Below are 25,423 nucleotides of genomic sequence, written 5' to 3'. Positions count from 1 at the left end.
CCCTTGCAGTGTGGCCATATGGCTGAGTTCTGGCGAAAGGAATGAGAGCCAACGTGATGTGTGCCACTTCCAAACACAGACCATTAAAAAGCCTCCAGAGCACTATCCTAGCTTGCTTTCCCCATAAGCCAACTAAACAGAAAGGACCCTAAGGCCCTATAATAAACTACCTCTTTTCCTACTACAGTATTACTTCTGCTTGCATTGAGCTGCAATAGTTCTGTATGAACAAGATGGCAAAGCACGATGCTTTGTTCCCCACATACGCCCACCCATCCCAGATTCAGCTCATTCCCCTCTGCCCCTTCATAGTAGACCCACAGAAGACCTTTGCTAGTTCACACTCAGAATTTTTATCAAGGGGTCAGTCAGAATCAAATCATCAATTAACGACTCTGCAACTCCACTTAAATGGAAAATCTTTTCTGCCTCATGAAAAATAGCTACTGCTTACAGAGTTAAATTAAAAGGGCAGTCTAAGTTTTCTGAATTTAGGTGAACTTACTTTCCTCATTAAATATTTATGTCTGGATGCTTAATCATTCAAGTGCCAAATGGTCAATAAACTAGGAATATTTTTCAAAAGCATATTGGTGACAGGGGCCAGTGCTAATTCTGTCTTGTAAAATTGCCAGAAATTTAAACTGCTTCTCTGACTTCTTTTAGAAGTTATATGAGTAAATTAAATGTAAACACAACAAACACGGAGTCAGCATTCTCCGGCAGGTAACCTGAATGATTTCAATATATATTTTAGTGAATGGTTCCCTTATGAGAATACTTTTTAAATTTTAACAGCCATGAATAGGCAAATCACACGTAATTCTTCCAAGAATGCCTAGTGTGAGTCAACTTACAACCTACTGAACAGGTAATATGTCTTAATCCAGAGAATGCAAGTCAGCCCACAGCCATCAGTATCTGGTTAAGAATATAGGCTTTATTTAGAGTCAGGTTGTCCTAGATTTGAATACTAGCTTTGCCCCTTAGTGATGGAATGCCCTTAGGCAATTTCCTTATATAAGCCTCAGTTTCCCAGTTTATAAAAATGAGAATGATAATACTTAATGCGTACGATTTCTGGGAGTTTTGAAAATATTCAGGACACCACCTGGCCCTCAATAAAGGACAGTCACAAATATTGCTGCTGTTAGTATTATTCTGTAAAGTATTTCCTGACAATCACAGTTGAATTAATTGCTTCCTAACCTCTAAAGAAAATTCATTCACTCTCTAAAGATGACATACTGCCCAGAAGACGGCTGCTAAAAATCAGTAAGAGTTATCTATCTACCCAGCAGACTGAGGTCAAGATGTATTATTAATCTTTTCATGCCCAGTGGCTAGCATCATTATCGGGAAACTGAATGCATAGTGAAGAAGGAACATAAGATGATACCTAAAAGTTTTCTATAAACCCCTCTAAGAATCTGTAAATGGCCAACTGAACAACAAATGACTTATTTTTGGCTTTACTTGCATCTATGTAGCAAATAACAAATAGCTTTGTCATTCTTTTTCTGATTATAAAAGTAATTTAATTCACAGGTGGCAAACACTGCTAGTTGCCTCCACAACAACTGATTTCTCTTTGCCCTGATCTCCCTATTCCTTGATGACAGAAACAGCATCTTAAATGATGAAAATGTCGGGTCCTTGCTTTCTCAGCCTTCCTTGACATACAGCCCTGCAGCATGGGCATCTAAGCAAACAATAGAATCTCTTGGGAAGTCTGCTGGAGGGTTCTGAAAAACTTTTCCTCCCTAATAAAATTCTCAACTTTCATTTATCTGAAATGTCTTTACTTCACCTTTATTTTTGCTTGAATACAGAATTCTAGATTACAGACTTGTTTTTACTTTTTTTCTCGCTTAAAAATGTTACTCCATTGCTTCTAGCTGATAATGCTCTTGAGAAGTCAGCCATCATTCCTACTATTTCCCTATTGTCCCCTCTTCCTCTCACCCTCCCCATCCCTCTACTTTTAAGGTTCCTCTCTTTATCATAAATTTTCAGCAGATTGACTACTATGTGCCTAATTGTGGTTTTCTTTGGATTTATCCTTTCTTATATTTACTGGGCTTCTTGAATTTGTAGGCTGATGGTTTTCACCAATTTTGGAAAACGTTCAACCACTATTTTTTTTTAAAACTTTTTCTGCACATTCTCTCTCTCTCTCTCTTTTTTCAGAACTCCAATTATACATATGTTAGATGGCTTGATGTTGTCCACAAGTTACTAAGGCTCTGCTCATTTTCTCCCATTTCTTTTTTTCAAATAATTTCTATTGAGTTTTCAAAAACCCACTGACCTTTTTCTTCTGCCAACTCTAGTCTGCTTTTAAGTTCATCCAATAAATGTTTGCATTTCAGATACTATACTTTTACAGTTCTTGAATTTCCATTTAATTTTTTTATAGTTTCCACTTCTCTGAGATTCCCCATCCATAAGACTACATTTTTCTTTAAGAAGCTTTAATGTTCTTATTTGCTAATTCCACCATCAGCATCACCTCAAGGTATGTCTCTAGTGACAGTTTTTATTCTGGATTATAAATCACACTTTCTTGCTTAGTTCCAATAATTTGTTGCTGTATGCTGGACTCGTGAATGACTTGTTTCAAGGAGTCTGAATGGTGCTTTTTTCCTTTAGAATGTTAAGAGCCTGATTCTAGCAGGCAGGTAATTTACTGGCACCTCTCCTTATCTTTTTGAGGCTCAGTTTTAAACCTTGTTGGGCAGGTCCAGTCTAGCTTTTTGGGCCAATTATCAACCCACTGCCTTTCAACTCCAAATTCACCCTCAGTATTTGCTCTGAGATAACGGATTGAAAACTAAGCATTTCCCCTTCACACTGAGCAAAATGTTAAGTTTTATCAGTAGAGGGACATTGTAGAAGGAAGGGTGTGTAGTGGTACCTGAGTATGGGGATAGTTGGTGGCAGTCTGGTCCAGCAGCAAACTCAAAGTGCACCATCCTTCAACAACCTCAAAGCCCTAGCCTGAGGCCAGTGACCGCCTTGCTGCAGCCCTCCTAATGCAAACACCAGTGCACTCCAAGCCTCCCACCAGCAGCTCCCTGACTTCCTCTGCTCACTCACTCACCACCCTGTGCTCATCTGTGCCTCAGAGCGTTGTTTCCTGCGTTAATTCCAACATGGGTATCACGCTGTGCGCCAATCTAGCAGCAAGCCAGCTCCCAACGCCCTGACCCCCACTGAGCCCCAGTCTATTAGCCCCAGCTAGCTTGTGAACCAGAGGGTTGTTCCCTGCTATGTGGCATCTGTGAACCAGTGCGGCCCAGGCAATCCATTGAACTTCACCATCCAGTGGGATGAAACCGTACCTTTTCCAATGAGATCTGAAGCCCAGCTTTGAGGAGAGGATCCCTTTTCCAAGTGTACCTATCTTTCCTTTGGTAATCTCCCTCAGCCCCAGGATACCCTTTAGAGTTCACTCTGCATTTTTATAGTTGCTTCTCTATTAAAGCTTAACAATTCTTTAAACTTCCCCTGTCCAATTCTGTGTGATTTCCCACCTCCTGACTGTACCCAAATCGATACACTGTTTCTCTAGGGTGTGGTCTTTATTCCTAAAGCATGTGTTTCCGATGTCTTAGTAGAATGCCAAGGGTGTTAGCAAGGTTTCTCCACTCTAGCTGAGCTGGAATGTCATCTTCCAACAATGAATAACCTCTGGTATCTTCAATCCACTCTCAAACTTATTGCAGCCACTCTCTACCAGGCCTCAGAGTCTTGCCCTGCACGAATGCAGTCCAAGGAACCATGGGGAACACCCTCACAGTCTTCTGCTGCCTTAGCTCTGTACTGCAAGTCTCAGCTGCTCTAGCAGCCCTAAAATCCAATCTCTGCCTTCTCAGCTCAAGAGGTGTATTTATACAATGGAATATTACTCAGTGACAAAAACACGAAATATTGCCATTTGTAGCAACATGGATGGACTTAGAGATTATCATACTAAGTGAAGTCAGAGAAAGACAAATATTATATTATCACTTACATGTGGAATCTAAAAAAATGATACAAATAAACTTATTTACAAAACAGAAACAGACTCACAGACACAGAAAATAAACTTATGGTTACCAAAGGGAAAAAGGGAGGGGGAGGGATAAATTAGGAGTACTGTATGGGATTAACAGATACACATGACTACATATAAAATAAACAACAAGGATTTACAGCATAGCACAGGGAACTACATTCAATATCTTGTAATAACATATAATGGAAAAGAATCTGAAGCTGAACACCTGAAATTAACACAATATTATAAATCAACTATAGTAAAATAAAATAAAATGGATGCCAGAATAATGACTACTCAGAATAAGTCATTGAAATAAATCGATATTTGTTTCAGAATTCCCTCCCCAAATACATTTTTGCAGCTAATGTTTATTTGACTCTTTACTTAACTTCCACAATGTAATACAAGTAAAAATTAAGTTCTGCTACCCAGTAGTGCTAATAGGGGAGTAGTTCATGATTCAAATTATAATCAACTCTTAAAGAAATGAGATTGATCTATGCAAATCCTATAATGGCTTCTCCCTGCCAGCCATCATAGATTAAGATATTGTGCGGGACTTCCCTGGTGGCGCAGTGGTTAAGAATCCGCCTGCCGGTGCAGGGGACATGGGTTCGAGCCCTGGTCCGGGAAGACCCCACATGTTGCAGAGCAACTAAGCCCATGCGCCACAACTACTGAGCCTGCGCTCTAGAGCCTGCGACCACAACTACTGAGCCCATGTGCCACAACTACTGAAGCCCGCATGCCTAGAGCCTGTGCTCCACAACAAGAGAAGCCACCGCAATGAGAAGCCTGCGCACCACAATGAAGAGTAGCCCCCACTCGCTGCAACTAGAGAAAGCCCAAGTGCAGCAACGAAGACCCAACGCAGCCAAAAATAAATAAATAAAATTAATTAATTAATTAAAAATAAATATTCTTTAAAAAAAAAGATATTGTGCGACTAACAAACCAAAAATCATTGATATATAGAAACCTAAATTACCCATCTCCATACACATAATATTTATAATATAAATTCTTTAGAATTAGAATTGTTCCTGAATCATCCCAATATGGCATATTACCTCGGAGTGTGTCTCTTCTCCATTTTTAATTCACGCCCCTTTTTATAAACATAAAAGTCTCATTTGCTCCCTGACTCCATTAGAAAATAGTACCTATCATTTACCTCTCTACTCCCAAACCTAGCAAAGATTTTGGTAAATTTTATTTTCAGTAGTTTCTGAGAGAAAAATAAACAAATTACTTTTCAAATTTAAAATATTACATTATAAAATTATAAAACTGGACTATACCACTTACATACAACACCACTAGTACTACACCATCTTCTTCGTACCCCACAATGGAGAAATTCCACTGTCCTAGAAGCCTGGTTAAGTATGTAATATTTTCAATTTTGTTTAATTAAAAATACTGAAGATCATAAATAGAACAGTTATTTAAGTCCCCACTTAAATAACCTATTTCTTTATACATTTCACATCAAAATTTTCTTCAAGTGTAATGAATTTTATTAAAGTCAACATTCCATAAAGCCAAACTCATACACTCAACTGGTTTATGAAAGAACTTCAGGCACAGGGACTTTTTTTTTTTTGTAAATGTGCAAATTTGTTTTTTCTAAATCGTCAAAAATGTACTTGTTTTAATGTATGAAAATTCTTTAGAAAGTCAAATCAATTATCTATTTTTGTTGGGTAAAAAAATCTATATCTTCATTCATCTCATGAATTTCACATTAAAATACTTGGTTGTACATTATCACATCGCTTTAGTATTAACCTATTTTCTTGAAATTCCCAAATCTTAATGGTCTGCCTCTTGATTTCTCAATGGTAGGAACCATTTTAAACTCTTCAAGTTGACTGGGAAAATCGAGAGAGGCAAATGAAAGACAAGGTTCATCCTTCCCATCATGTAGATTCTGGGTACTTATGACTTTCAATCTTTGTACAACTAAGTATTCTAAACGCTTCTAGAATTTCCATCACTCTGTACAGGCACTGAACAGTATTCAGTCGTCATGAGAGTCACATTTCTGATTTGCAATGCAAAAATTATGAAATCTACTTAGACATTCCATTCTCCAGCTTGTAGGAGAGAATTAGACACACCTTATAATTACTCCCATCAGACAATTTTAAGAGTTGAAAGGGAATTTAGATTGTGGAATCCAAATCCTTCAGTCCGCACACCAGGAATCTGAGGCCTGATTCCTCACAAAATACAGACTTTCCCAAAGATTTCCTTTATCTTCAAGGATAAACCTCAGCTGTCTCAGGATTCAAAATAACACAGTTCAAATGTAAGAGAAGTATTTGTTCAGAACCATCAGCAACCAAACTAATTTTATTCTTGTAAATTACCTTGCCCTGGCTGAGCCCAGGCCCCCAGCAGGTGTGAAGGAGGTCATGGGATAGAGAGCAAATCCAGTATCCTCCCTCTTCCTGCCTCCCAAGCCCAGGGACCACAAAATTTGCTTTTGATAAAAGCCAAAGGGCTTCCCTGGTAGTGCAGTGGTTGAGAGTCCGCCTGCCAATGCAGGGGACACGTGTTCGAGCCCTGGTCCAGGAAGATCCCACATGCCCCGGAGCAACTAAGCCCGTGCGCCACAACTACTGAGCCTGCGCTCTAGAGCCATCGAGCCACAATTACTGAGTCCGTGTGCCACAACTACTGAAGCCCGCGTGCCTAGAGCCCGTGCTCTGCAACAAGAGAAGCCACTGCAAAGAGAAGCCTGTACACTGCAACGAAGAGTAGCCCTTGCTCGCCGTAACTAGAGAAAGCCCGTGCGAAGCAACGAAGACCCAACACAGCCAAAAATAAACAAAATAAATTTTTAAAAAAGCCAAAAGTCCTTGATAATCTTCTGTCTCTCCACCCCCTCACTGATTATTAAGGAAGCAAAGGAAGGCAACCATGGTGGTATGTCATTGGAAAACATTTCATGATATCCTTTACAGGGGTGAGAGAAGAAAAAAATAGGTACCAGTTATTGAGTTCTTCCTAATATGAAAACAAAGTGTTTTATAAATACCTCATTTAATGTTCAGAGCAAATCAGTAAGATAATATTTCTGTTTCACAAATAAGAAAACTTTCAATAACACATTCAAAGCTGCAAAACGAACAACTAAGAGACGGAATATTTGAACTGGGTCTTTCCGACCCCAAAGTCCATGCATACCTACTCTTATTGAGCTACTTACACTGTGTCACGCCCTACAACACAGGACATCAGAGCAGGAGAGGAAACACAAGTTAGTACTACATTTAAGGAAGAAACAGCATAGATTAAAATTGCAGAAAAAAAGTGAAAAGCCAAACTAAAACACAATATCTGAACTTGATGCTGCTTGAGTAAGAAACAGGCACAAAGAGATTCTGAGTTGGAAATCTACAGAAAAGTCAGGAGAAAAACAGGGTTTCCCACTCCCCCAGGAAAAGCATCCTGAAACACCTGTAAAATCTAATGTTTCTGAATTAAATTAGTAATTTCAGTTCTTAAGACACATATAAGCTAAAAGTATATAAAACAGACTATAGGAATCCCCAAATTATTTTTTAAATAAATCAACAGACTCTAAATGTTTTTGTGATAAAGATCTGCAACTGCTTACCAGAAAATCTGAACTTCAATTTTTTTCCAGCTTTGTTGAAATATAATTGACATACAACATTATGTAAGTGTAAAGTATACAACATGATGATTTGATATAGGTACATACTACCAAGTGGTTACCATTAAGAAGACTACTTAACACATCCATCTGAAATCCAAAAACCCAGTTTTTTAACTAACTTAGCAGAACCTGATCAAAACTGACATGAAGTTATCTATGGCCTTCGCTGATCTCAATTAATGTGGAAAGTCATTCACTTTGCTACAGAAATATTAATGTGTTTTATGTCTCAGAACCATCAGGAGAATTAAGTAGTAATACATGACCCCAAGTATTTTGGATAAGAGACTGTAAATCCATGTTACGCTATTCCAGATACATCAATAAAATAAATGAGAAGACAAAATTATCAAAGACCTCAAAGAGAGTCAAAGGTTACAATTAAAACTTGGGAGTTTATGGCTCCTATAATTAGGCTCAGACCCTAAGAGTGTCCCTTTAGGTTGTTAAAGCTCTTGGAAGTGTTTAAGGGGAAGAACAGGGTTTATACCCTAACAGACATCCTATTTACTACTCCAAATACTGGTGTAAAGCAGGAACTAATTAAATATACTGGCATCATGTGGCAATATGTTCCTACTGTAGCTGTTTAAGGGCATCTGCTCACTTAAACACAATCAGTTGCTATTAAGGAGTCATTTACCAAGTGCACGGATAACTTTCATGGCAAAGAAAAATCCCAGCTTCTAACAATGCATTTTCTCCAAAATTCAGCAGGTAATTTTCACTCAAATGCCTTAAGCCCAAGAAAGAACTTATTATTTGTACATATCCACATTCCAAGATACATCTTACTTTCAGCACTTTCACGTAACATGTCTTAAAAAGTATTATTTGTCCTTTACAGAGATGGATTTAGCATTTAGTGAGATGGGACAATTTTCTACATAGTGGATTAATGCCTCAAAAAAAAAAGTACATATATGACACATTTTTAGCATTAGAAAAGTAGCTCTCCCACCACATGCTGCCCTGCACCCCACCTACCCAATTCCTAAAATGGAATTTAGGAATCAAGCCATTAAATCTTTACAGACTGAAAAATCAGGGACATCCTGTTGACAACCAAACAGACTAACAGCTGCTCATTGTTCTGAGAAGCATTTGTGCTGCGGAAGCAAATCTAGTACCAATGCCTTCTAAATGACCTACAGAAAATGATTAAAGGAAGAGTCACTGTTTTTTATTTTATTATTATTAGTTGGCAAATGAGCATTACTGGCAGACTTTTTCCTGATGTCACTGGAAAAGCTACAAAATGAGTGTTGTGTTTTGGTTTTTTTTTTTGAACTATAAAAAAATTCTTCACTTGAGGCTGTGAATAAGCCAAATAAGTCAAACACACAAGTGAGGCACTTGAGAAAAAGAAATGGATAGTTTTCAAAAGCCACTCAATCTAACAGTTTAAATCCTGCCAGTTCATAAACATTAACATATTTAATGGTTTAAAATATGCAGACGTTTATCAGAATTTCTAAAGTTTGTTCTATAAAAGTTCAGAAGTTAAAAATGGCCTTTGCTCAGGCACCAGATGCGGTGGTTCCTGAGAAGAGCTACACCTCTTAGCAAGTAACTGACACTCCAAACAGAGATCTACAGACAGAAACTACTCTAACACACCTTTATACCCTTCTAGGAAACCTGGGAGCTCTGTGTAGGCTCAGGGGATCCTTAACTTCTTTGCCCTCCCACCGACTGCTAAGGCCCCTTTGAGGCTTCCAGGCAGCAAGGAGCCTTGTGCAAAGAACACACAGGCCTTGGAGTCAGAAGGGCTTGAGTTTCAGCTGCAGCTCTGTGTCTTGCTGGCTGTAAGATCTGACCAAGACTCTCTCCTTGACCTAACTCTGGTCAGGTTCCTCCAAGCCCTCTATGCCTCAACCTTCAGTGTCCATCCTTGTAGGGCCTGTACCACCCAGTTGCAGCAAAAACCTAAGTCAGTCTTGAAACCCTCCATCCTCGATATCTGATCAAATTCTTCACCTCCACCACCCCCCAAGTGATACCTGATCAGGCTGCCCTGCCTTCCGCAAGGATCCTGCTAGGTCTGTTTAACTAGAATCATCCCATGCCCATTGTTTCTGATGTTTCCTCTTAGTAATTTTCCATCCACTGACCCCCACTCTGCTCCTTGGCTATAAATCCCCACTTGACCACGATGTATTCAACTGAGCCCGGGTCTCTGCTGAGGTCTCTTTTCCCCTGCTGCAATGGTTCCTGAATGAAAATCTGTCTTTACTGCTTTAACTACTATACAGCTCTGGTTTTCTTGGACAGACCATAGCTATGTTACTTGGTCTCTCTGAGCTTCAGTAACCTCAGCTATAAAATTGAAATAAAACCTATCTCACTGAGCTGTTGTGGGGATGAATACAGACTAAACAAAGATCACAACCCACAACTCTAGGCTATGATAAACAAAAAATACGTTTGAAAGGCCCTGTACTAGAGATTCCACCTCTAATGAATGTCAGCCAAGGCCATCCTAATTCACTGTTCTGGAACTCCTACAGGATATTTTAAGATTTCCAGTCTGTTTTCCAAAAATCTGCAGCCACATATTTTAATATTATATGATAAGATAAAAATTATTCTGTGGCAGTTATAGTACCTGGCTCTGGAGCCAGACTATCTCGACACTACTGTGTGATCTTGAACAGGTTATTTAACCCCTCTACCTCCGTTTCCTCATCTCTGAAGTGAGGATAATAATAATAGTACCTATTCTCTTGGTGTCGTTCTAAGGATGAAGTTAGCTAATACATGTAAAGCACTTGGAACATTGCCTGGCAAATACAGTAAGAGCTCAATAAAAATAGGCTATTCTTATATTCTCAATCATGATATATAATTTACTTCTCCATTTCCTCTTCAGTGAAACTGTTTCAATGAAAAAAATTTTGAGGTTCGTTAAGAAATAGTAAAAGTATTACAGAACGTTTGGTTACATAGGGCTAGAGGACCCAAATGGCTAAAATGAAAAGTCATCAAGTTTAGATGAAGAAATACACTGCTGACGAGAATATAAAATGGTACAACCACATTGGAAAATTGACTGGCAACACCTACTAAAGGGGAACACAGGCATACCCCTAAAATTGCCTAGAATTCCTAGGTATATAACCAACATAAATGCCCACAAAAAGTCATGCACTAAAATCTTCATACCAGCACTATTCTTAATAGCAAACAACTGAAAACTACACAAACGCCCATCAACAGTACTGGGTGCAGTCACACAATGGGGCACTCCACAGTACTGAGAGTGACCAATTACAACTAACTACACACAACAGTGAGGGTGAGTTTCACCAACATAATGTAAAGCGAAAGAAGCCGGACGCCAAAGAGTATACACTGTATAATCTCGGTTATGAAAAGCCCTAGGAGAGGCTGGCCTAGACGCTGTGATGCAACGCCCGGGTCCCCCCAGGAAGGAAGGATTACTCCGCCAGCTTTAGGAGTTGCCAACACAACACCCAGCAGCTGTCAGCCCTCCTTAGAAACTGCCTCTGTGGAAAAGAGCAGCAGCGCCCAAAGGCATGCCCTTCTTGTGCAACTCAGAACATCTTTGAAGGGCCTTTCCAGAATTCCACATGGGGTCAACTGAGGCTTCCACTAAGACTGAACTGCAGCTCAACTTCTCCCCCTGCCCAATTCTGCTCCCTTCCTATCTCTTCTCTTCCACTAGTGTTGATCCCAAGAGCCATCCCTGATACATTTCCTGAACGCTAATCTCTCACTCTTAGAGTCTGCCTCCCAAAGTATCCAACAAGCAAATGAGATCTGTGATGTGAGAAGTGAGGGCAGTGATGACTACTGTGGGGAGAGCAGGTAATGACAGGAGACGGCAGGAAGGAGATCATCTAGGGTGCTGGTAATAGGCTTTTTACCTATCTGGGTGCTGGTCCTAGGACTGCTCAAATGGGAAAAATTCATTTAATTGTAAACCTATGAGATATGCACTTCTTCCTACGTATATTATACGTCAATACGAAGTTACAAGAAAATAAGGCAAATAAGAAAATGATGAGAATGGGACAGAACCTTAAAGAATATTTAGTCTCACCTCCTTGTGCATCCCTTAAATAACCCTTTTCTGTGCACTTAAACATAGCTCAGCGAAGTCTAACCTGCGATTACAGACCAGCTGGTGACAAACCAGGCCAAGAACAGGCCCAGGCTTCGACAACAGCCTGTGTTGTTTTGACCAGACCATACTCTTGTGGGTAGCAACAGGAGTCAAATCCAAGGCTGGGCAAGGGCCTGCTGCAGCCGGCTCACCTCGCTGTCAGCTTTGCCTTGCAAGGAGGGAGACTCTGAGGTTAGCCGAAATGCAAGCACCCCAAAGGCACCTTTAGGTACCTTCGCCTTTGAATCTTGAGAAACACACCTGGCTCTGAAATCAGAAGACTTAAAAATGTTTCTAGTGTAGACAAAACAGCATGCTTGACCCTTTGTGGTGCTCTCTCAAGAAAGGCCTTTCTCTCTTACCATAGCTGTCTGTTTTGTTTTGCTTTTTTATTAATTAATTTATTAATTTTTGGCTGCGTTGGGTCTTTGTTGTTGTGCTCAGGCTTTCTCCAGTTGTGGCAAGCGGGGGCTAGTCTTCGTTGTGGTGCACGGGCTTCTCATTGCAGTGGCTTCTCTTGTTGCGGAGCACGGGCTCTAGGCGTGCGGGCTTCAGTAGTTGCGGCACGGGGGCTCAGTAGTTGTGGCTCACGGGCTCTAGAGCACAGGCTCAGTAGTTATAGCGCATGGGCTTAGTTGCTCCGCGGCATGTGGGATCTTCCCAGACCAGGGCTCGAACCCATGTCCCCTGCATTGGCAGGTGGATTCCTAACCACTGAGCCACCAGGGAAGTCCCATCTGGCTGCTTTTATTATTTATCTATCCCTTCATTGCCTCCTTCTCAAGAGCAGTTTTTAGTTTATTTAGGTAATAAAATGTCACATCTTCCCCTTTTACATAGGGAATAAAAAACACAAATAGGACAAAATATGTCCTCAGTAGGGAAGATAAATTCCTTCATTTTCTTCACTGGCTCTTAATGAGATTATTGATAAACTCATTCCTGACCCTAGATTCACTTGCATCATTCCCACAGTAAAAACCACTCACCCTATAATTCTGGAAAACTTCAGTCCAAATGATTCCCTTAAAATGATGATGATGAAGACAGCACCAAAAAAGTTGAGAAACTATTGGAACAAAATTGTTACTTTATTTCCAAAATAATTTAGTTCATCTTTGAGATGTAAGAACTAAAGACCATGGTGGTCTCTGGGAAACTAAAAGGGCTTTTGGTGCCCAATTCTTATGAACATTTTATACCAACAAAGAGGGAAGAATATGAGGAGGTTTACCTCATATGGAAGTTCTAATGCATTATTTAGGCTGGATCCAAGAGAAGAGTCAAATACATTGTAATCTCTTAACTTGTTGTTATTGTAGTTTTCTGCCAGTATTTCTTAAAGAGTTGCACAGCCCCACAACTAAGCTCCAATAAAAATTTTTAGGCTTGCATAGCACAGGGAGATCAGCTCGGTGCTTTGTGACCACCTAGAAGGGTGGGATAGGGAGGGTGGGAGGGAGACGCAACAGGGAGGGGATATGGGGATATATGTATACGTATAGCTGGTTCACTTTGTTATACAGCAGAAACTAACACAACAATTTAAAGCAATTATACTTCAATAAAGACGTTAAAAAAAAAAAACCAAATTTTAGGCTTGATCCCAAAGAATAGCCAAACACGCTTGTATTTCCTTTTAAACTTTTTTTTTGAAGGAAGATATCACAGAGTATATACAACTAAATTATTTAATTCTTCTAAAAGGGTTTGCCTCTCAGATAAATCTAAGTAAATTCATCTCCCTTCAAGGCAGGGATGAAAAAGAATGCAATAATAACGTGCATTCCATTCTTTATCTTAAACACTCAACAAGAAGCTGGCTAGGAATTTCCCACACACTGTTTTTTAGGTCATTTATTGATTTATTCATTTATTCAAACAAATATTTTTTGAAAGCCAACTCTACCTTGAAGCAAAAACCTAATTAACTCCTCTTCCTTACATATGGTTATAAAAAGATCTCAAAATCTCCCTTTTGACCACTAAGTAGAACTCTAAAACTCTCTTCCACTCCATAACAAGAAGCAATTTTACTTCCTAACCCTATCAGTCCTTCAATAAAGAACAGATGAAGAATGTCTTCTGAATGTTTTTTTGAAAAGATACCATGCTTTCCTTCCCACTGAAATACCAGAAGCAAAAGTCAGACCAAATCTGTCCCCTGGGAAGAGTAACTCTGGACTTTGCTAAAGGGATAAGATGAGTGTTATCAGATCTGTATAACATGGTCAGACAAGAGCCTGTGTCACACCTTCCCAAGCTCGCCCATGCGAGCATGCCTTGTGTTTAGAATAGACCTACAGATGAGAGAAAAATCAAAAGTCAGGTCTGTTGTTGACACTTGCTGTGCTAGTAACAGTGGTTCAGCACTGCTGCCGTGAATACCTCAGTTGGTCCAGCATACATCATGGGAGATGGGAAGATGGCCACCACTGTGGTTTCAGGATTCAGGACTCCTTCCTCCAGCACTGCAGCATGCTGCTTCATACGCCACATCACAGGAACATCATCGTCCTTTGTCCAGCCACCAAGAGGGTGAAGGAGAAGGACAGGGCGCCGGTAGCCCCTCTCTAGAAGCTGCTTATGGGTATCCTGCATTAATAGAGCATGGCCATTGTGCACTGGGTTGCGTAATTGAAATGCAAAGACAGCATCTGAAAGAGAATATTCAGAGTTAATAATAGTCCTTTTCTAACAGATTACCTTCCAAAGGATAAGCAATTCTTCTTGAAGCTTGATGCTTAGGATTAAGCAAACACGCATGCTCAGAATCAGAAACTGGTGAAAAACATGTACTGCGCTGACCATTTACTCCAAGGCAACACGATATAGTAATTATTACTTTACAAATCTTACAAGCCTGAGCATGTGTCACATAGTAGTGATGGATTTATAACAATTACTTTCTGCATTCATGGGCAACCTGAGAATGATAATCAGACTTTCTGGCCCTAACATCTCGGTTCAACTGCTTGCAATGGATATAAATTCTTGGTGTATGCCTTAATTACCCATCAAGTCAATCCTGCCATTGGATCTAAGATACTCCTTTATTGAAGGAAGACAGAAAGACAGAGATATGTAGAGTTTAAAAAATTTACTTACTCTCCAAATAAGCTCACTTATACTGATTGCTCTGCTTGACTGGAACCCAATGTTGTTTTGTGATGCCAGGTCTCGATTTTGGATTATAGTTTAGCAACAACAATATCCCTTACAAGGACCATTGCTATTACTCAAATGTTGAAAACTGCTGGATTAATTAAACTGGTTAACTATGTATCATCTGATTACAACCCTGGCTTCACTCCTACATGGGGCTCTTGCTATCAGAAGACCTTTCTTAGAAGGCATGGTTCCTTGGAGTCATAAAGTAATTTCACAGAACAGAGTAACAACGCAGTTAGAGGAGCTCTGTATTTGATGCCCTCACAATACCTGATACATCATCACGCCATGTTGATCCAATCTTGACTCAGAGGGGAACAACTTCCTCTTCCCGAATAATTTTAAGCCGAATAGTATGACATCCCCAATCTATTCTCAATTCTGACCCTCTTCTATCACCGTGACAAAAGGCACAGAAAGAAAACTATGGCACCCTACTTGACCAGGAGATTTCTGGGGACACATCCTGTGATATTCCAAGATTCAGAGCATTTTCACTATGCTTTGAAGTTCTCAAGTTACCTTTTCTTGAGAAACAAGGCTGGTTTTCACCAAAGAAACAGCTGCTAGCTTTTATCTGCTAGTTTTAGCATGTTGCAAATACTGCCAAATGGTGATCTTTCGAATTCCATCATTCCATCTACATGTATTAGTTGCATTTCTACTATAAGTTAGAGTTTCCACTTCTCCTCCTTATATGACATAAGGTACAAAAAAGAAGTCTTGATACAAATATGTGAGTATTTAAAATTATGCTGCTTTAAGGAAATGGAAGGAGGGGTACAGACCTGAAAGTTTTTCTATCCTTCTGAAATCACTTCAAATTTTGGATATAGTATATGGATATCAAAAGATTTCAAAACATCCCTTTTAGCCATTAAGTAGAACTCCAGAACTCCCCTTCCCCAAGACCAAGAAGGAATTTTACTTCCTGACTCTATTATACTCCAGTCCTTCCAAAAAAGAATAGACGAAGAATGTCTCCTGAATATGAGCACTAACATTGCTCCATTTAGGGGATTACTGCCTGAACTGAACCCGCATTCTGATTCTGGCCTAAATCTCATCAGCAAGTTTAGTTCTCTAAACTAAACACAGATGCCTGCGTGGCAGGGACAAATAGGGCCAGGGCTGAGAAAACAGCTCATTTGCCTGGGAGCGTAAACAGAGCAAATAAGAAAATAGATTGAGTAGAATGGCAGCCAGGATTCTCACTGTAGGAGAGGAGAGGCAAAAATACCAAAAAGAAGAAAGGCTAGAAAAGACCACGTGGTATTGGATTAGGGTTGACAATAGCAGTGTGACCTCATGGTTTTCAGCTATATAGACAGATATATACAGGAACAGATATAAATGTGTGTGAGTGTATGTTCTTATGCACATTTCTTGGTTCTGTCCGCTGAAAGGTCCTACAAGCAATGACTACCCAGTGGCAATGAGCAAAACTAAAGCCCAAATTTTACATTCTAAATACTACTCCTCACTTAAACCAGGCTTCCTTGGCAAAATGGCCAATTCTAGGGCTAGGGAATGGAAAGTACAACATGAGCTGGAACGTCTTTTGTGTCATAAGGAAAGGAAGTGCTCAGAGAATAATGAGGACTTGTCAAAAGGATACAGCAACCAGTCTGACACGGTCCCAAAGGCCAACCTAGGACAAGCTAAATATCAAGTAAATAATAATATTAATGGATTGTAAACCACTGAGTAAAATAGGAATCTGTAAATCCAGAAATAAAATAAATGAAAAAACCACTGGAGGAGAAGTGGAAACTCTAACTTACAGTAGAAAGTCAACTAATAAATGTAGATGGAATGATGGAATTAGAAAAATCACCATTTGGCAATATTTGCAGCATGCTAAAACTAGCAGATAAAAGTTTGATGACAAGGGGATAGTTATGGAGTCTCAAAATCTCTCCCCCAAAATACCTGTTAGTACATACAAAATAATTTGTTAACTTTACAGCACAAAAACCTGGTAAACATGATCTTAAATGATAAAAGTTAACTTTAAAAAAGTTAACCTCATCTGTAATAGGACAAATCAAAATTGTGAGCCACCAAATATGATGCACCAAGAATTCAGCATTGCTTCCTGCAGGATTCCTGACAAAAATGTGTAACTGGAACCTAATCATGAGGAAACAGCAGATAAAACCAAACTGAGAGACAGTCAAGAAAGTAAACGACATGACTATTCAAAAATGCCAAAGTTGTAAAAGACACAACAAAGACTAAGCGACTGTTCCAAATGAAGTGGACTAAAGGGACATGACTGACATCCTGAACCAGGAAGCAAAGGTGGCAAAGAGAAGATTTTAGCTGTCATTGTTGGTTTTGTGATAAAAGACATTATTGGGACAATGGCATGATGTGAGTGAAGTGCACAGATTAGACAGTATTATTATATCAATGGTATTCTCCTGAGTTTGATGAGCATACTGAGGGTAGGTAGGAGACTGTCCGTATCTTCAGGAAATACATATGGAAATAACTAAGGAGTAATGAGGCATCATGCCTGCAACTTTCAAAGAAAGTGAGAATGAGAAAGCAAAGAAACATAATGTTAATTATGGAAACTGGGTGAAGAATATATAGGAGTTCTTGGTACTATTCTTGTAATTTTTCTGTAAATTTAAAATAATTTCAAAATAAAAAGTTAAAAAACAAAGTAAAATATTATGACAGGAGACATATGAACTGGTTATAACATGTAGATTTTATTTAGATCCTGATTCAAACAAACTATAAAAAAAAGAAATGTGACTACTATGAAATTATCAGAAATATAAACACTGACTAGATATTTGATAGTATTAAGAAACTATTGATATTATTATTATTTAGGTGCAATAGTGATATCATGGTTGTATTTTTTAAAGTCCTTACCTTTAAGAAATACTTTCTGAAATATTTAGATGGTAATGACATGGGGTTTGAGATTTGCTTCAGAATAATATGCAGGGATGCAGTGGGGTAGGTAGGGGTACAGGTGAAACAAGAGTAGCCAGGAGTTGGTACCACTGAATTTGGGTTAGAGGTATATAGGGATTCATTCACACTATTATATCTACTTACAAATGTAAGTAGCATATGTTTAAAATTTTCCCTAATAATTTTTAAAAGAGAAGATACATGTAGAAGCAGCACTGCTTTGGAACATGATATTTACGGGTTCAAATTACAGGTCTAACAATTTTTAACCATGGACTGTGGTCTTTAAGGACTTAATTTCACTTTTGACATCTTCGTAGTGGGGATGATACTAAGGTTACTGTTATGAAGATAAAATAATATAAAGTACCCAGCACGGTGAGATGTACATTGCAGTCACTTAAAAATTAAGTTCCTTAAGACAATTCATTCTTTAAAAAAACCCAAAAAAACACCATATCTAAAAGTTCCTGGCAGGAAATTGAACCCACTGTTCTACTGGTGACTCAAGGTCTACTCTAGTACGAACTAACACTCCAGTGAGTGTTTCCAAGATGAGGGTGCATTAGCTCTGTGCTGCAATATGCAGCCTTCGCCTTCCTTAATCAGGAACAGGTGCCTAACTGTGAATAGGACCCTTGGGTAATACATCTCAGGTGTATGATGACTACATTCCTAGACTCCAATCAGGTCAAATCTGATTTTGTAAAATTGCCATTTAGCAAGATTATTTATATGACAGCATGTGCAAAAGGAAACATAAATAAATTCTGTCTCAAATATATGTATTTCACAGATTCTAATAATTCATCTACCTAGGTTTCCTTTCCAAAAAGAATTAATCTAACTCCACACTGGACATTTAACAGATAAAGTTAAGATGAATGACTTGTTAAAAGTTTACATTAGCAGCATATAAAGGATTTTGCTGCCAAAATTTCTTCCAGGTAGAATTATTTCCTTATTATCAGTTCCATTCAGAAATCCAATGATCATTTGCTCTGTCTGCCCATTTTTTCTTGCCAATATTACCAGGTCTTTCCTAAACTTCCAGCCTTTTCAATCCCTTGTAACTATTTATCAATGAATTACACAAATGGCTTTAGCTGCCTGTAGCTCCAGACTGCATTTTCATCCCTACCATCTGGTTTCCCCACTAGAAAACTTATGTGGATGAACAATGTAATGGAAGCACCTGATCCACTGGAAGCTTACATTCCCAAGGTACTGTCCCAACTAACATAACCCAGTATGCATCACCATTATATTTTCCTCCAACAATTTTCCATCAAGGATGGAAAAAGAATAATGGGCCACTATGGACCTGGGGCCACTGATACTTAGAGCAACTTTCAGTAATTCTTCACATTCTCATCCCCATTTTCTAAAGGACAGTGAATTCCCCGTTGTCACACCATAACTGGTAGAAAATACTTGCCTTTTCGCTTATAACTCTTTATGGATTAGTTTAAGACTGCTTTACCTAAGATCAGGGTTTCAACCGTGTTTGAAAATGGGACATTATCTTCAAAATGACTGGAATTTAATATTAACATTTATGATTTCCATTTCTTTCTAGCCTTCTGCCCCCATTCCTGGGAAAGGACCAGGAATTCCATAATTGTGATTTATAGAAAGTACACTGTGAAGCTGCTGATGCCGTGCACAAAAGCGAACTTTTTCCTTCAAGAGCTAGAGTGAATATTTTAAGCTTTGCAGGCTATGGGGCTTCTGCTGCAACTACTCAACCCTGCCGAGCAGTGCAAAAACAGCCACAGACGATGCGTAAGTGACTGTGGATGTTTCCCAGTAAAACTTTATTTACAAGAACTGGCAGCGGGCCAGATTTGGCGTGCAGGCTGTGGTTTACCAACCTCTGAAAGACAAATGAAATTTGGGTGATGGAAGTAAGAGCACTGCAACCAAGACGCCTGGTGTGAGCAAAAGTGTGGAGGCAGGAAAGCAGATGTGTCTGAGGACACAGAATCATCCATCTTGTCAAAGATGGATACAAAGCCTAGCACGTGATATTATGCAGAATTTTGAATGATCGGTTAGGAAGGATACTGTGTTCCAAACAGAGGTTGTGAGTTAATCAGTAATGTTGCCCAGAAAATTAGGCTAGTAGACTGTGCAGGACTGAGGTGGGGGAGGGTCAGTGGGTGGAGTGGGGAGACAGCAAAATCAGAAGACTGTGGCACAGAAACGTGCTCCAATATTTTCCATATAAAATAAACCATCCACCAACTCTTCCATTCTCCCCACTCACTCAATCTATTCCTCCCCCAGGATACAGACAGGCTCGTCTGACCAATCACAACCTACACACTGGGAATGGGGTCACAACGGCAAAGATTGGCACTGCCTGCTCCCTCAAACCCCTCCCCAGTGCTGAGGTCACTGAGCAGCGCTCTATGTGTTACTGACTCACAGATCTACGTCATCTGACCGAAACTCCCCTAAGCTCCAGACCGTCTCTCCACCTGCCTCTTAGCACTCCACGGGCACCTCAAATCACCTCCTGCCAGCCTCCTTGCATGCCTCTGGTCCTCCTCCACGCCCTCTGAGAGCAGGCACCACTACCCACTGCAGAGTCTTAGACTCTGGAGGACCACTGCCATCCTCCACACGCAGTGCACCGCTCTGCTCCCTGAACCTCACTAAACCCTGCTTTCTTCACTCCCCAGGCCCACATCAGCCCTTCATCCCTGCTTCACAAGACAACTGGTCTCCCCCGACAACCCCATCTAGCCTCCAACCAGCAGCCAAAGCAGGCAGCGGGGCAGGGAAGAAAGGAGTTGGGACAGGATGAAAATTCTGTTTTATTTTATTTTATTTATTTATTTTTTTTAAGAACCTTTATTCTGTTTATAACAGCCTCTTATGTTCTCATGCTCTCTTGCCAGATGCCTTTGGAGCAGGTGCTTTCTGGGCTGGAGCTTTCTTTTTTTTTTTTTTTTAAGGATTTTTTTTTTTTTTTTAATTTATTTATTATTGGCTGTGTTGGGTCTTCGTTTCTGTGCGAGGGCTTTCTCCAGTTCCGGCGAGTGGGGGCCACTCTTCATCGCGGTGCGCGGGGCTCTCACTGTCGCGGCCTCTCCCGTTGCGGAGCACAGGCTCCAGATGCGCAGGCTCAGTAGTTGTGGCTCACGGGCCCAGCCGCTCCGCGGCATGTGGGATCCTCCCAGACCAGGGCTCGAACCCGTGTCCCCTGCATTGGCAGGCAGATTCCCAACCACTGCGCCACCAGGGAAGCCCCAAAAATTCTGTTTTAGATACACTGTCCTGCGGGAACAGTGAAACTGGTCCTGCCCCCAGGAGCTTACCATCTAGTCAGAGGAGGAGAAGCAAACATTCACTAATCAGAGAATAAATCCACGTTAGAAGGAATATACTTCCTTCAACTCCAAGAGGATGTGATTAGATCTTTGTTCTCAGAAGGTAAGTCTGGTGACAATGTGAAGGATAAAGTGATGGAAGAAAAGAACGGGAATGGAGTCACTCCTTCAACTAATTCCTTCCTGTTCTGCCACATAGTGAGTATGAAACCCCTGCCAAATCCAAAAGGTACTTTCCTGTTTTAAAGTCCTGACCTCTCTGCTGCCTCTGACATAAAAAAAAAAAAAAAAAGCTATGCCACTGTCTTCATAGCCTCAAGGCCTGCTAACCATGGCACCAACCTTTTCTATTTCATCTGCCTCTATGCTTTTTCTTTAGTAAAAATCATGAAACACTGAAGAAAATTTGGAGGGGAAAAACCACCCCAAATGCACTATCTTAATATAACTGTTTTTGGGTTTTTGCATAGTCTCCTAGTTTTTCTCCTTATGCATACATTTTTACACAGATGTGATCAAATGTGTATGACATTTTATATTCTGCTTGGTCCATTTTGGTCTAGTCACCTGTTTCTGACATCCTGTGGTCCTCTCAGAGCCACAGAGTTCATTGCTGGGTCCTATGAAATTCTCAGAGCCACAGAGTTCATTGCTGGGTCCTATGAAATTCTCAGAGCCAAAGAGTTCATTGCTGGGTCCTATGAAATTCTTTCTTTACGTACTCATTCAGGAAACTTACCCCTGCGCCTGGATTCAATTACCATGTGCATACAGATGGCTTCTGTTAGCTGCATCCCTAAGTCCTGACCTTCCAACTCATCAGTTACAGAGACTTATTACTAAAAACGTTTCAATAGATGCTGCTCATTACCACCCCACCCCTCAATTCCTTCACCTTCACTTACTACCCTCACATCTCAAGCCAAAAGCAGGTCCAGCTTCTAAAACCTGCACCTTCTCCCATACCTCATGTCTAAGTAAAGGAAGAGCCCCATACTACAGTTCCTCTCCCTCCCCTCCGGATTCGACACCATCCAGTTCAGGAGCCAACACACCATGTTAACAAGTACGGTCTGATCCCTTTCCCTCCAGCAGATGGAAGGGGAAGAAGACAGTGAAGAAGGTTCTTCTCAGGATGTGCTGATTTCTGACAGGGGAAGGAATGGCAACCGTGAGTGTTTTCTGGTGGTGGGAGGAGGGTGGGCCCTGACCCCCAGAATACGTGCAGGACGCGGGCTGCCTAATCTAGCGCCACGGCCACGGAACCCTGATGTGGCACAGTACAAACACCTGGGCTGGACCCCTGTGCTGCACTTTCTCTTGCACCCTGAGGGGTCCGGGGACAAGTGCAGCTCCCCAGCAGGGCAGCTGTGAGCAACGAATGAGCTGGTCAGCAGGGGAGCACTGCTAACTCCTTCCCCCAGATTTCTCAGACCTGCACTTCACTGCCCAGCCCACAGGCAGAGCCCTGGCCTGCATCCCAACCACTAGACCCAGAATTACAACATCCGTCTGCTGTCTTCCTTTCAACTTCTCTGAAAACTGGCCTGCATACAGCAGCAATTAATAAGTCTTCTCTTGCAGTCCTACACAAGCTCTATTATCTGCCACTTTACCCCAAAGCTCTAAGTACAGGCATTTCTGATTTTCCCCAAATCAGTATAGTAGCTGGACCAGAGAGTCCTGACGATCGCTCTAGCATTGCTGGGAGGCAGGCTGGGGTGCACGCACGCTATGTTTTTGTGGGAGTTTTTTGAAGAGAGTTGGAAATGAGAAAGAATTTGATCCCCCTCCTCTCTCAGGACTGTCATTTCTTTCACTTAAACTGCTCATGAGGGGGGGGGGAAAATCAACAAGACAGGGCTAGGCTACTTGAGTAAATATGAATAGACTAGAATTTTTCACCAACAGGCACTCTCATACCCCAATGTACGGCAGCAAGTTGTTTTTCTTTCTCAGGACTAGAAATGCTTTCAAATTAAAGTGAAAAATAATGTTGGATATAAAGCTTTTTTGCCAGCTGGACTCTGTACTGCCTGTTCTCCATTCCCCTTCCTGTCCAGCCCTGTCTCGTGCCTCTGTGCGCGTGTGCACACGTGCATGTGTGTGCGTGTTTGGGGGTGAGAGTGCTGTACTCCTGCCTCCATATGGGAGACATCAGTAGGCAACCAGAGGACGGAGGACAAAAGTCTTGCCCCAGTAGCATCCTGCTTCAGCGCTGTGATTACAGCAGGGTCTACACCCCAGACAACTAGCTCCTGCTCGGCAGCCCCTTGCCACAGCTCCAGCTCCTCTTACCCCACTTCAGAAACAATGCTGCCTTCCGACGCCCTGTCAGGAATGGTAATACTACCCCAAATTGCCAGTCCCCGGATGCCTCATCATTCCTTGGCGGTTCCCTTAGCCCTGACCGCCCATCTTTAAATACTCACGTTGTTAGATAATGTTCACAGCCTCATCTGAGTGTGCCTTGACCTGACTGACAAGAGGCTCCATCACCCAATCTCAGATTACAGCATCTCCAGCCCACTGCCGGCGTATGGGCAAGAAAGCCCAGTGCCTTCAGAGGCAAACTATCTGCTTCCACCTCGGCTTTCTCAGGCATCTGTTGTTCCCAACTTTGCCTAATATATCCATCTACTGTCTCTATCCATTCATTTAAAATACAGTCTGTGGTTCAACAACTTGACAAAGCTTTCTCAGATTTATTCAACACTGTGCTACCCCATACTAGCTTAAAAGAAATTATGTCAGCGTTTCCCTTTGTAACCCAGCAGGACACCAGTACTCTGTGTGCAATAAACACTAACTGGCTCTTACTTGGCTTAAGTGAAATTCAGTCTTTCTTTCCAGGATAGTGGTCAATCATCGGTGGTTCAAAGAACTTGCCATCTGGAACCGTGTCACCTTGCAATCACTGACGTGGGTATTAAAGACCTCTCAATCCTTCCAGCTACAGAATGGTCTAGAAACAGCAAAACTGATCATATCAATGTGCACAGGACAACAACCCACACAGGGTAATCAAAGATTACCTAATATTCCCTAAGACGAGGGAAGGAGAAGGAGGGAGAGGTAAGAAAAGAAACCCTAAGTAAAAGAAAAAAAATATTCCGTCCTCTCTCCCTTGAACTATGATTTGTACACAAGAGTAGATGACTTGTTATTGGCTTCCAGAAGGAGTGAATAAGAACTATAAAGGGACCTCCTCAGTCTGTTGCTTATTTGCCTTAGTCTAAAATGGAAAATTAAACAAAATAACACTCCATCATCTTTTTTGCTGGATTTAACGCTAATAACCAGCTCTCAGCTACTTTAAACAAAGTTGCAATCACTCATTATGCAACAAATCCTCTAAATGATTTAAAATGTTTGGTACACAAGGAAGAATGTAAAACAGACGTAATATAAAGTCTTGGATTATGAATGATCATTTCTTGATAAGACCCCTCAACAGTGCTAAAAATTTATTTAGTAACACGAATTCCAGATATCAATTATTTTGAAAACAAATTAAAGTAAGCAAGGTCTCAGCAAGTCCTCAGTGAACATGTTCCTCTTCACCAGAAAAAAAGAGAGACGTCTACACATATTAAACTATCAGATGCTTCTGGATGCAAATAAACGAAGACCCAACTAGAAGTGTCTCATACAACTCAAACATGCATTAGGTCTTTGAATAACAAATCTGGATACAGAGGACCCAAGGGCTGGATCAGAAACTCAAACAGTGTAAGATTCTTATGGATTCTCATGGTACAAAATGGCTACCAGAGCTCCAAACATTGTACCCTTACATGACAGCATCCAAAGCAGAAGGAAGAGGAAGGATGGGAAAGGATAACTTTTTGTCCTAAGCCAGTTACTTTTCAGGAAGGAAAACCTTTCCCAGAAGCCCCACTTGCTTACCTCTCAAAGGTCAAAACTGACTTACACACGGACCTTTAGGTCACACACTGACAAAACAGAATGCGGCACCATCACTGACTTATAGCAGTCATGATACAGTTCATGATACATTCCTCTATGACTGGGCCCAAAACGTGTTAGCAAGAAAGAAGAAAACAAGCTGCTGTATAAGCAAGCACCAAGTGTAATATTCAGAGAAA

The 25,423-nt window shown here is 40.7% G+C and overlaps 1 protein-coding gene across 2 annotated transcripts in view; it reads right to left on the bottom strand.

The window, feature by feature from the left end:
* The window catches only part of PAPSS1 (3'-phosphoadenosine 5'-phosphosulfate synthase 1), a 102,381-nt gene that overhangs the window by 18,723 nt on the left and 58,235 nt on the right, over positions 1-25,423 (bottom strand). For both annotated transcript variants that reach the window (XM_061191181.1, XM_061191180.1), the window contains one exon: positions 14,257-14,525. In XM_061191181.1, coding sequence (XP_061047164.1) covers positions 14,257-14,525 — 269 coding nt within the window. The remainder of the gene's footprint in view (positions 1-14,256; positions 14,526-25,423) is intronic.

This window comes from Eubalaena glacialis, chromosome 5 (assembly GCF_028564815.1).
Source record: "Eubalaena glacialis isolate mEubGla1 chromosome 5, mEubGla1.1.hap2.+ XY, whole genome shotgun sequence".
Classification (NCBI taxonomy): Eukaryota; Metazoa; Chordata; class Mammalia; order Artiodactyla; family Balaenidae; genus Eubalaena; species Eubalaena glacialis.
The sequence above is the reverse complement of the archived record's forward strand: the minus strand, read 5'-3'. Positions and strand labels throughout refer to the sequence as shown.